Below are 12629 nucleotides of genomic sequence, written 5' to 3' on the forward strand. Positions count from 1 at the left end.
AATATTATGCATTTAACTGATATTAGAATAATAACTGCTAATTTACTGCTTTCATACATAGGCTGTTCTTTAAAAGTATACCTTATTGCAAAAAATGAACTGTTGATACGAAACATTCTATATTCCATTCGCTGTTTTGAATTTTGAATCTTATCATGATGTAGGCTCTCGATCAGTTAAATTTTTCTGCCTTATTACGATTTTCCGTGAAACGGTACATTCCGCCAAATGGTTTTCGGTAAAATGGTACATTCGGCGAAATACTCAGTACTTCCCTTCCGAAAGAAGAACCCACATTTTGTGAGTTTGTCGGGAGTGGGATTCGATCCCAGGTCCTCGGCGTGATAGTCAAGTGTTCTAACCATTACACCATATCGGCTCCCTGTTTACAAAATGTTGATGCCGCCTTTTCATTTGTTTCTATTCATAACCTCCCTCTCCCCCTCTTCTACTTGAAATAAAAGGAATAAAAGATCATTCAACTTTCACATAAAACTTTAATTAATCAGTCAATTCCATCAGATCCTAGTGATGTTGATCAATGTTGGCGTAGCTTTCGCCATGTGGGTGGTGAGCATGTCCGCTGCGTTGAACATGAGCCTGGAATCCGGTTTTGTGGTCCGAGCTGTAGTCTACTACACGGTGAGTTCCATCGGCCTCATCCAGAGTGTACTGACCCTTTACGACGTCTCCGTCACGGTGTTCCCACTGGCTCTTGTGGTCATGGGTGTGGGCATCCTTCACTCCGTATTCGTACTTGTATTTGGGATGCGAGTGATGTTCCTCAGCGGCAACAATAACGACAGCCACACAGGCAAGAAGGGCGACGATCTATTCAAATAAGAAGATGACACAATGTTTATTTTGATTAATTCAATGAATGTAATGTGCTATTACTTTGATCATTTTCAATTGATTGGGAGAAGCTGCTTCTGTTGAAACTGGTAAGACGTGACTGATGATTGTGGAAGCTCGTCGCGAAATATATATACCTACTCATTTGGCTCGGTTCGTGACCCATACACGTTGTGGAAACAGTTTCATTTTAATTTTCCTCATGACACGCACCCGGCCGTACAATATTTTGCATTAGAAATTTTCTCACATAATTAAATTGACCATCGTGTACACTTTGTTTTCGGCTGCAAGGTCAATCAAATTGACGCTACGGACGCGACGATCGGCCCTGTTTGTCTACCCGGGGTGCAAACATTTCGCACCAGATCCGATGTGCGGAAATTCAAAACCGTGCCAAAAGCCATATGGGAAAATGCCTATGGTCTGACCATAAACTGAATAAGCTTTTTCTCTTTTGCTCACTTCCAATAAAGGCGAAGATGAGTTTCCGTGCAAAATCGGAAATAGTCAACTGATTGAATAATTACCAATTTGCTTCGACACTCAACGAGGTTCAATTTTGGCAATATTATTACTTTTATGATTATAAATGGCGAAATGGAGTCCATATTACTCAAGTGGCAAGCGCACGACTTTTTAACCAAATTTATGGTTAACAGATATGGTCTGATACTGTTTTCCTGCTAGCCGTTCATCAGGTTATCGAAAATGCCACTGTTTGATGTGTCGCATGCATGGGTTTGGTCCTTTTATATATTTGGCCACTTCCGGCGGGCCATCCGGAAGCGGTTCCGGAACACTACTGGTTCTGATATGGTCTGAGACTATTTTCCTGCTTACCGTTCATCAGGTTTTCCAAAATGTCGTGGTTTGATGTGTCGGCTGCATGGGTTTGGTGCATTTTCATGTCTGGCCCCTCTCAGGGGTACCGTGATTTCGGGTGAAATTGATCACTTTTCGTAGTTTTTGAGGAATAATTTTTGAATAGTTATCGATGTGGTTAAATTTAATACTTTAAAACAAGTACGATCATGGTTTTCATCAGTCAACGAGGTTGAAAATTCTACTGCATATCAGTTTATTACAAAAAATATCATTTGAAATGAAAAATCAAAAATTTGAATTTCGGGGTGAAATTGATCAGTCAGTGAAATGTTTTTGTAAGTACTGAAAATATTTTTTCCACCTCAATCAACCACCCCTGAATGCGCAAATCTATGCAAAATTATTACAAGTTTACTAAATTTTAAATTATTTAAGTTTAAAGTTTAATAAATCTTAAGAAAACGCCTGAAAGTATGCAATTCCCATACTAAATAATTTAGGGGCTGTCCATTTATTACGTAAGGGGATTTTAACGATTTTTCGACATCAACCCCCCCCCCCCCCCCCCCCTTGTAAGATTTTTTGTATGAGAACCAAAATATTTTTGTATAACGCGTAAGATTTCTCTAACCCCCCCTCCCCCCATAAACCCTTACGTAATTAATGGACAGCCCCTTATAACTTCCGGAAAACTGCAATTTTATGCATAAATTTCAATATTTGTAGACCTTTTTTCAAATATTCATTACATGTGCGATACAGCTACGGTAACAAAAGTTTGAAAGTGTCTTTGAAGTTCGCCTGACAGGTAGTTTCTGAAAATATTGAATTTTATACATAAATATGTGACTAACTGTCTGTAAAACATGTAAACTCGCCATTCAATAACTCTTGATGATGAACATTTTTTACAAATTGTTTTAAGCTTAAAGCGTTATTTTTAACACATAAAAATGGCCCTCTCGTCGATCAATTTCACCCCACTGATCAATTTCACCCGAAATCACGGTACCGGTCCGGAGCACCTAAGTGGCCATAACTCCGGAACGGCTGTACCGATCCGAACCATTTTCAATAGGAAACAATGGGACTACAGTCTAGACTCCTACTACACGGCTTCCGTCTACACGGTCACCTATTACACGGATTCCCATTACACGGCAGTCCGTGTTGTGGGAATCACAGAGCTTATGGGATTTCGCCTAATTGGGGGTGTGAGCGAATATCTCAGGCGTATTACAAGATAGCACCATACTTTCTTTGGCAAAGTTGTAGTACTAGAATAGATCTACCACAAAATGCCAACTATCATCCAATTAGTTGGCAATTTGGCCGATAGAGGCGCTATGCAAAAGTGGTTGCTATGTACACTCGCCAGTAGAAGCACTCATAAGTTATCACATGCGATATCTCAAGATCTACTTTATTTGGAACAATGCTGTCTTCGGCAAAGTTACTCAGTAGGTCAAAAACAATCTGGTGATTCAACAATTAGTTTGTGATTTCGCTGCTAGGTGGCGCTAGTTGTTAACTTAAATTTCAAACTCCGGTATCTCGAGATCCAGAGCAGATAGAAAAGTGTCGTCTTCGACAAAGTTCTTCAGGAAGTCAAGAGCAATCTGGTGATTTAACAACTAGTTGGCGATTTCGCCGCTAAGTGGCGCTAGTCGTCAAGTAAAATTTCAAGCTTCTCTATCTCGAGATCCAGAGCAGATAGAAAAGTGTCGTCTTCGGCAAAGTTCTTCAGGAAATCAAGAGCAATCTGGTGATTCAACAATTAGTTGGCGATTTCACCGCTAGGTGGCGCTAGTCGTCAAGTAAAATTTCAAACTTCTTTATCTCGAGATCGAGTCGGGCATATAACTCAGCTTGATTGGAAAGGATTTGAGGCCAATTCTAAGCTCAACAAGTTTAAAAAATAAAACATGACGAAGAGAACGTAACTGCTGAAAATACGTAGATAAATATATAAACTAGAATAACATATGTGCAAGCCAGATAAAGTTAGATAAAAATATAATTTTAATTTAAAAGTCTACACTGCCAGCTGAGACAAATTTCATTTTTCCTCTTTAAATCTTTGGTAGATCGACTGGCGCATTAATCTAGGAATCACGGCTACGCAGTCTTTGATTTGGGGAAAGGAGGTTAAATATGTGCCCGACGTTTCAACACTGGGGTTTTCTGTCATCTCCAGGTGTAATTAATTTATCTTTTTTGGTCTTATGTTTCGTCTAACTGTAACTGTCTTGTCAGGTTGTTGTTGGTACTTGACCGAATTGGTTTGTCTAGTTCTGCAACGAATTATACGCATTTGGTTCAAATCTACTTCGTTTTTTACAAATTAAAAGACTGCGTAGCCGATAAAATCGAAGATTTCTTTTTGCCTGAAAACTCTGCGTATGTTGGTATTCTTTAGTATACATTTACAACTACGTACCTAAAGATACTCTTTTATCTGCACTGGGTACCGAGATAGCTAAGTTTGAAACTATACTAGCCAACTTTCACCACTTAGCAACGAAATCCCAAACTAGTTGTTGAATCACCAGATTGCTCGTGCCTTCCTTATGAACTTTTCTGAAGATGACCTTTTCTATCTGTTCTAGATCTCCAGATAGATAAGTTTAAAACTTTACTTGACAACTAGCGCCACCTAGCGGCGAAATCACCAACTAATTGTTGAATCACCAGATAGCTCTTGACTTCTTGAAGAACTTTGCCGAAGACGACACTTTTCTATCTGCTCTGGATCTCGAAATAGAGAAGTTTGAAATTTTACTTGACGACTAGCGCCACTTAGCGGCGAAATCGCCAACTAATTGTTGAATCACCAGATAGCTCTTGACTTCCTGAAGAACGTTGCCGAAGACGACACTTTTCTATTTGCTCTGGATCTCGAGATAGAGAAGTTTGAAATTTTACTTGACGACTAGCGCCACCTAGCGGCGAAATCACCAACTAATTGTTGAATCACCAGATTGCTCTTGACTTCCTGAAGAACTTTGCCGAAGACGACACTTTTCTATCTGCTCTGGATCTCGAGATAGAGAAGTTGGAAATTTTACTTGACGACTAGCACCACCTAGCGGTGAAATCGCCAACTAATCGTTGAATCACCAGATTGCTCTTGACTTCCTGAAGAACTTTGCCGAAGACGACACTTTTCTATCTGCTCTGGATCTCCAGATACAGAAGCTTGAAATTTTACTTGACGACTAGCGCCACCTAGCGGCGATATCGACAACTGGATGAATCACCAGATTGCTCTTGACTTCCGGAAGAACTTTGCCGAAGACGACACTTTTCTATCTGCTCTGGATCTCGAGATACCGGAGTTTGAAATTTAAGTTAACAACTAGCGCCACCTAGCAGCGAAATCACAAACTAATTGTTGAATCACCAGATTGTTTTTGACCTACTGAGTAACTTTGCCGAAGACAGCATTGTTCCAAATAAAGTAGATCTTGAGATATCGCATGTGATAACTTATGAGTGCTTCTACTGGCGAGTGTACATAGCAACCACTTTTACATAGCGCCTTCTTCTTCTTCTTTCTTCTTTGTGGCTCGACGTTCGCATTGGAACTTGGCCTGCCTTTCTTCAACTTAGTGTTCTTAGAGCACTTCCATAGTTATTAATTGAAGGGCTTTCTTTGCCTGCCATTGCATGAATTTGTACATTGTGTGGCAAGTACAATGATACGCTATGCCCAGGGAGTCGAGAAAAGTTTTCCGACTGGAACGGGAATCGAACCCGCCGTCTCCGGATTGGCGATCCATAGCCTTAACCGCTAGGCTAACTGGAGACCCCGTACATAGCGCTTCTATCGGCCAAATTGCCAACTATTTGGATGATAGTTGGCATTGTGTGGTAGATCTATTCTAGTACCACAACTTTGCCAAAGAAAGTATGGTGCTATCTTGTAATACGCCTGAGATATTCGCTCACACCCCCAATTAGGCGGAATCCCATAAGCTCTGTGATTCCCACAACACGAATTTCTTTTACACCCCCGAACCAACCGTGTAGTAGGAGTCTAGACTGTATACGCCGCGTCGAATGAACCGTCGTCACTTAGTGTATGAGAAAGGCAAAACCTAGCATATCAAACAGTATTTTCGTTGTCCATAGAAATATAATATTATGTAAAACAGATTCATCTATTTTTAAACAGATTCATGTTGAGCTAAGAAAATTATTAAAGGTTTAAGTTTTCAATGAAAATCAAATTGGAAGGTCTACAGCTCATAAGTAGAATCTATTTATTCGTATGATGTTGCAACATATTTTGATATTTGTGAAAATAAAATGTCATCATGTAAGTATTACATGGCGTAGAGGAAAAATGACCCAAAAATTCAAATAGATGAACCAAAAAATGACCTAAAAGACCTCTCTGATTATGGGATCGCTCTTTCCCCATCAACCAGTGCACAAAAGTGACATAGAGAAGATTAACAATTAATTAAGAGAAGATAAACGCTACCCTCCGATGGCAGCAAGCAGGATTCCGTGTCAGACTTGGACACTCGCGTCAATTCCCGGCACCTCACAGCAAAACAAATCAAAATACATATCACTTTCCAAACGCAATTCCATAGGTCATCATTTCCCGCAACATTTCCGAAACGGGATTCACAGTCAATGAGTTACACTTTCACTCTGAAGCCGCCCAAGTGCTCAAAACAACTTATTACACGCAGACGAGTGCACTTCGTCAGCACAAAGATGGGTGCCGAAGTGATTTCCAATTTGATTTTGCTGAAAGTTCGACACTGGTGCCAAGAATTGCGAGCCGACCGAATCAATAAGATAATACGAACCGAGACCAACGTCAACGATTGAAAACTCGGTACGTGGAACTACAGATCTCTCAATTTCATTGGGAGCACCCGCATACATGCAAACGCGGGCTCGGCATTTAGAGCTGCAGGAGGTGTGTTGGACAGGATCAACGGTGCGAACGTTTAATGGTAACCATACCATCTACCAGAGCTGTGGGAATACACGCGAGATTTCATAGTGATGGGCGATATGCATAAGGGCCCATATAGCCGAGGCGGTAAACGCACGGGTATTCAGCATGACCATGCTGAGGGTGACGGGTTCGATTCCCGGTCGGTCCAGGATCTTTTCGTAAAGGAAATTTCCTTGACTTCCTTGGGCATAGAGTATCTTCGTGCCTGCCACACGATATACACATGCAAAATGGTCATTGGCAGAGGAAACTCCCAGTTAATAACTGTGGAAGTGCTCATAGATCACTAAGCTGAGAAGCAGGCTTTGTCCCAGTGAGGACGTTACGCCAAGAAGAGGAGAGGAGGAGGGCGATATGCAAGAGCGCGTGATCGGTTGGTGCCCAATCAACGAAATAATTTGTAAGTTAAGGGTCAAGGGTTGATTTTTCAACTTTAGCGTAATAAACGTGCACAGTCCACACTCCGAAAGCATTGATGATGACAAGAGCCGATTCTACGCGCAGCTCGAACGCAAGTACGATAGCTGCCCAAAACACGACGTCAAAATCGTCATATGAGACATAAACGCTCAGGTCAGCGAGGAGGCGGAATTTAGACCGACAATTGGAAAGTTCTGCGCCCAGCCGACGAACGAAACGGCCACCTCTAAGAACATGGCAGCATCTATTTCCAGCACAGCCTCCCGTATCGTTACACCTGGAGATCACCAAAGCAAACGGAATCCCACATCGACCACGCCACGCCACGTGATTGACGGACGGTACTTCTCCGACATCATCGATGTCAGGACCTATCGTGGCGCTAACATCGACTGTGATCACTACCTGGTGATGGCATAAGTGCACCAAAAACTTTCCGTGATCAACAATATACGGTACCAAGGGCCGCCTCAAGGGTGGTAAGTCTTCATTTGGATTTTTCCAATTCCCCGATAGGTCTTGGAACTTTTTCGTTACAACGCTTTTCGTAACAACGCTTGTGCCAACACGATCATTATCCCAAAGTGAAATCCAGTCAAAAATCCACCGAATCATCATGCAAAATGATACTGGAAGACCTCATTTAATAACTGTGGAAGTACTCATGGAACACTAATCTGGGAAATAGGCTTTGTCCTAGTGCGGACGATACTCCAAGAAGAGGATGAAAGGAGTTTGAAGTCATCAAATAAGTGTGTCACATTGGAAATTTGAATGTTCTAATCAATATATTTACACATTTTACTTATCTTCAGTCTCAATGGTGATGTTGATACAAGTTGGCATAGCTGCTGGCATGGCCATGCCCATGACCAAGCTCATTTCCGGCAAAGTGATGTCCCTCCTCATGGCCATAGATTTGCGGATGCTGGGCATGGCCAACACGCTTCACGTGGGCTTGGAATCCGTGATGTTTATCAGAAGTGTATTCCACGATACGCTTCGTTCCATCGGCTTCATAGAACGAGTACTGGCCCTTGACAACATCACCATCTCGGTGCTCCCATTGATCCTTGTTGTCTCCAGTGTGGTGATCCTTCACTCCATATTCGAACTTGTATTTCGGATGGGAATAGTGTTCCTCGTGGTACTCAGCAGCGACCACGGCTGCGACCGACAGGATAACTAATAGCTGGGAATAAAAGAAAAAAAGGGAACTAATTGAAGGGAAGTTCGGAACATCACTTGGTGGAGACAAAATCAAATCATAAATCATATCTCTGGATATTGTGCAATGCTTAAGAATCATTTTTGCGCCATATAGTTTTATAGATTTGAATCAGGTCGTTTGATTTTTTTTTTGCACCCGTAAATGGATGTCGCCCTTACTTTGAACATGATGGTTTTATTTTGCTGATCTATGTAGATGCCAGAACTGAACTACATCAAAACAAGATCAGAACTATTAATTTATACTAAATAATATCTGTTTGAAAGGCAATTGCCCCTTTTCAGTGGAGAGAGCCCGAACGCCACCTACATAGTTATTAGTATGGGACAAACATCAAATTCTCGCTCCAGTTGACTTTTTCGATTCCATTTAGGTCTCATATGAACTGTGCAAAATTTCAGCGCAATCGGTGAAACTATAATTTAGCACAAGCGGTTCAAAGTTTACATAGGATTTACTATGGGAAAAGTTACACTTTCAAACAAAAAATCCCAGAGGTCACCCTTTGTCTCCTTAATTAGAATCGATCAATGCTTCTTGTAGAAAAATCATTTATGAAACTTTCTTTCGAAGACCACAAAACGATTGGATGCTTGTGGAAAAAGTTATTGATTTATTACCGATTAGTGATCCAACGGACGGCTTTTTGTTTTGTTTTATCAGCAGCACTGCTGCTGCCGTTGTTGCAGGGGTGGCGGGAGGCATCACCACCCCCAGAAACAGCAGCAGCCAAGGCAGCAGCTACAGTGCTGCTAATAAAACAAAACAAAAAGCCATTCGTTGGATCACTAATCGGTAATAAATCAATAATTTTGTCCACAAGCATCCAATCGTTTTGCGGTCTTCGAAGGAAAGTTTCATAAATGATTTTTCTATAAGAAGCGTTGATCGATTTGAATTAAGGAGACAAGGGGCGACCTCTGGGATTTTTTGTTTGAAAGTGTAACTTTTCCCATAGTAAATCCTATGTAAACTTTGAACCGCTTGCGCTAAATTATAGTTTCGCCGATTGCGCTGAAATTTTGTACAGTTCATATGGGGCCTAAATGGGATCTAAAAAGTCGACTGGAGCGAGGATTTATTTTTTCCATACAAGCGTGTCCCATACTAATAGTTATATCTCTTAGCACAGGCGCATTATTCGGTGCAAATTCTTACTGCCTTGATTTTCTCAATCCTGCCGGCAAGCCAGATACCTAAGCGCCACATGCATGAGCCCACCTCCCTTCGAACGAACAACGCTGCCATTCGAACACACTGCCGAGGTGGAGATGAATAGGTGTGATAGGAAGAAAACGGAGAAAAATGCCCATGCGAACTTGAAAAGTGTGCTAACCGAAAGGCAAAACCACAAATCATACCAACTTGGTCGTGCGATTGTGGCTGTGGCTGGGGTGCACTTGTTCTATGAAAACCCGCTCGAATGAAGAAATTGCGCAAATTTTGTGCCTAAGTGTGATTTTCATATACGATTTTTGCCGCTTTTTGATCACGATGATTGGTTTGCGGTATTTAAAGCGGCTTACTCGCTCACTTAGCCAAACAGTGTTCTATCAACCAGTCACAGCTCAAGAACTCAGTCACCATGATGAAGGTTTGTCGATTGCTTTTTTTTGTGTTTTCAAAGTGTACCCAACTTAAGGAAGTTTTGTGATCGTATTTAGGCTGTCGTGTTTGCCGTTGCCACTTTGGTCCTAGCCGTAGCCGCCGAATACCACGAGGAGCACTACTCCCACCCAAAGTACAAGTTTGAATATGGGGTTAAGGATTTCCACACCGGCGATAGCAAGGATCAGTGGGAGCACCGGGATGGCGATGTTGTGAAAGGACAGTACACTCTACATGAAGCCGACGGAACTAAACGTGTCGTGGAGTATACGTCGGATAAACACCATGGATTCCAGGCTCACGTGAAGCGCGTTGGCCATGCCCAGCATCCGCAAATCTATGGCCATGAAGAAGGACACCATCATTCTGGTGCCGATCATGGACATGGTCATGCCAGTAGCTACGCCAATCTGTATCAACACCATCATTGAGACTGAAAACAATATGTGATATTAGTGTATTTTAGTGAATAAACATAATTGAATGTGCAACGAAATCGGAGTGTATTTTCTGTAGAGTGCCATGTGAATGAATCAAACTGCTATTCAATGTGGACTATGCTGAAAAAGAGTCAAAATGAGAAACGATATGCAACAGAGTTAATAAGTTCACTACCGTTATATGCTAATTCGATGGTTCTATCTTGTAGAATTAGTATTGTTTCGGATGACATCCCACATCATATTTGCCATCTCTTATCTGCAAAGGCAAAGTTTATCTTCCCGTCTTCTTCTTTTTCTTCTTTATGGCTTCACGTCCCCACTGAGGCCTGGCCTCGCATCAACTTAGTGTTCTTTTATTTAGCACTTCCACAGTTATTAATTGAAGGGCTTTCTTTGCCTGCCATAGCATGCATTTGTATATTGTGAGGTAAGTACAATGATACACTATGCCCAGGCAGTCCTGCAAAATATCAGTCTCAGTGCCTATTTTTCAGCCGAAAATGAATGACTGCGGCGGTCGTTTTCAGTTCCTCGATGTGAGAACTGACAGAGTCCGAGAGCTCCATTCGTGAGCGACCCAACAAGATCAATTCCCAATCATCCACACACTACTCATGCTGAAAGGCCATTCGTCTCAAGCGATGGCTTGTGAGAGTGAGTGCCCTATACGTTAGCACGGGTGAAAACACTCAACTACAGAAAATTGAATGGAAATTTCGCCCTGTCAGCTCTCGCTTTCAGCACGCTGCGTGCGAGTGTGAGTACCTATTTCATTTCGCTCCCGTTTTGCTGATCGGAAAGCAACTTTGACAGGAATACCAAAACGGAGAAAATGAAAAAAAGCAAAATATCGCTATCATAAAGGCCTGTCGAAAAATTGCAACACTGTGCCCAGGAAGTCGAGAAAATTTTCCCGACTGGAACGGGAATCGATCCCGCCGTCTCCGTCCCGTCCATCTACTGTTTCACATAACATGGTGAGCACAGTAAAAAGCTATTGCTGGATGCCCCCACATATTAAAAAGTCATCCGATCCCAATTCAAATCCATACCAAGATTTTATCCAAATTATGGATTTTGATAATAAGTGTGGAGAATGAAATTTGGGAATAGTGAACAAAAGGGGTTACATACCTATTCTATAGAGATTGTTCTCTTTTTTGATGCAAGAATGTGTTTGTCCTAATCTGTGGACTACCCAAATGGAATTGAAGTAAAAGTCAAGTAATTCTAACATGGGGGTTAATATAAAATATTATTCATGGCACATGTGCAACCAAGAACCAGCGCAGCGTGACTCTTTTGTGACATGTGTGCTGCTTTGGAAACCAAAAGCATCATCTAATAAAATTATGAAGATGTGGGACGGAATGAATGTGGAATATACAGGTACTCTTCGATATAACGTACAATTTTTTTTTCTCTTTGTGCGTTATATCGAAGTATACGTTATATCGAAGCAGAGAAAAATTTAATATTTTTTTATGTTAGTATTGATGGATTTGATGTTAAATTAACCCCAAATAATAATTTCGATGAAATTCACAAAACTAATAATAAAAAATAAGAGTTTTCGGTAAAAATCCATTTCGTTTTTTGTGCTTCGATATAACGTACATTTAACATCAATTTTATTTTTTTCCAATTTGCGCCAATTTTGGGTAAAAAGGCTAATGCTGCAATAAAACATTAATTGAGGTGATTTCGTAGTTTATCTGGGGTTATTACTGGGAAAAATGAAATTTTTTAATGTTGTACGTTATATCGAAGCAAAATGTACTTACCTTACCGATCAGGCTTAGGCCGGGGTGGCCTCTGCTGTACATAGTAGCCTCCTCCATTCCACTCGGTCCATGGCTGTTTGTCTCCAGTTCCGCACTCTGCGTAGGGTCCGCAGATCATCCTCCACTTGGTCGATCCACCTAGCTCGCTGCGCTCCACGTCTTCTTGTACCGGTCGGATGACTCTCGAGAAACATTTTAGTCGGGTGGCTATCCGACATCCTGATGACGTGACCCGCCCACCGTAGCCTCCCGATTTTCGCGGTATGGACGATGGTTGGTTCTCCCAGCAGATGATGCAGCTCGTGGTTCATTCGCCTTCTCCAAGTCCCGTCTTCCATCTGCACTCCGCCGTAGATGGTACGCAACACCTTCCGTTCGAAAACTCCAACGGCGCGTTGGTCCTCTGCACGTAGGGTCCATGTTTCGTGCCCATAGAGGACGACCGGTCTAATCAACGTTTTGTAGATGGTTAACTTCGT

At 41.7% G+C, this 12629-nt stretch overlaps 3 protein-coding genes across 3 annotated transcripts; 1 reads left to right on the forward strand and 2 right to left on the reverse strand.

The window, feature by feature from the left end:
* Nucleotides 1-477: 477 nt before the first annotated feature.
* On the reverse strand, nucleotides 478-1028 carry LOC115270372 (cuticle protein 19-like). Its single transcript, XM_029879896.2, has 2 exons — nucleotides 898-1028; nucleotides 478-831 (listed from the first exon to the last, which is right to left on the reverse strand). Exons 1-2 carry the CDS (start codon nucleotides 904-906, stop codon nucleotides 526-528), a joined length of 315 nt encoding a protein of 104 aa, XP_029735756.2. The 5' UTR covers nucleotides 907-1028; the 3' UTR covers nucleotides 478-525.
* A 6831-nt stretch (nucleotides 1029-7859) lies between these two features.
* LOC109404315 (cuticle protein 19-like) lies at nucleotides 7860-8610 on the reverse strand. Its single transcript, XM_062852419.1, has 2 exons — nucleotides 8474-8610; nucleotides 7860-8276 (listed from the first exon to the last, which is right to left on the reverse strand). Exons 1-2 carry the CDS (start codon nucleotides 8480-8482, stop codon nucleotides 7902-7904), a joined length of 384 nt encoding a protein of 127 aa, XP_062708403.1. The 5' UTR covers nucleotides 8483-8610; the 3' UTR covers nucleotides 7860-7901.
* A 1157-nt stretch (nucleotides 8611-9767) lies between these two features.
* Nucleotides 9768-10419, forward strand: LOC109403110 (cuticle protein 19). The gene is made up of 2 exons (XM_019675847.3): nucleotides 9768-9909; nucleotides 9980-10419. The coding sequence occupies exons 1-2, from the start codon at nucleotides 9901-9903 to the stop codon at nucleotides 10352-10354; spliced, it is 384 nt and encodes a 127-aa protein (XP_019531392.3). The 5' UTR covers nucleotides 9768-9900; the 3' UTR covers nucleotides 10355-10419.
* The last annotated feature ends 2210 nt before the right edge of the window (nucleotides 10420-12629 follow it).

Source organism: Aedes albopictus, chromosome 2 (assembly GCF_035046485.1).
Source record: "Aedes albopictus strain Foshan chromosome 2, AalbF5, whole genome shotgun sequence".
NCBI classification, from domain to species: domain Eukaryota; kingdom Metazoa; phylum Arthropoda; class Insecta; order Diptera; family Culicidae; genus Aedes; species Aedes albopictus.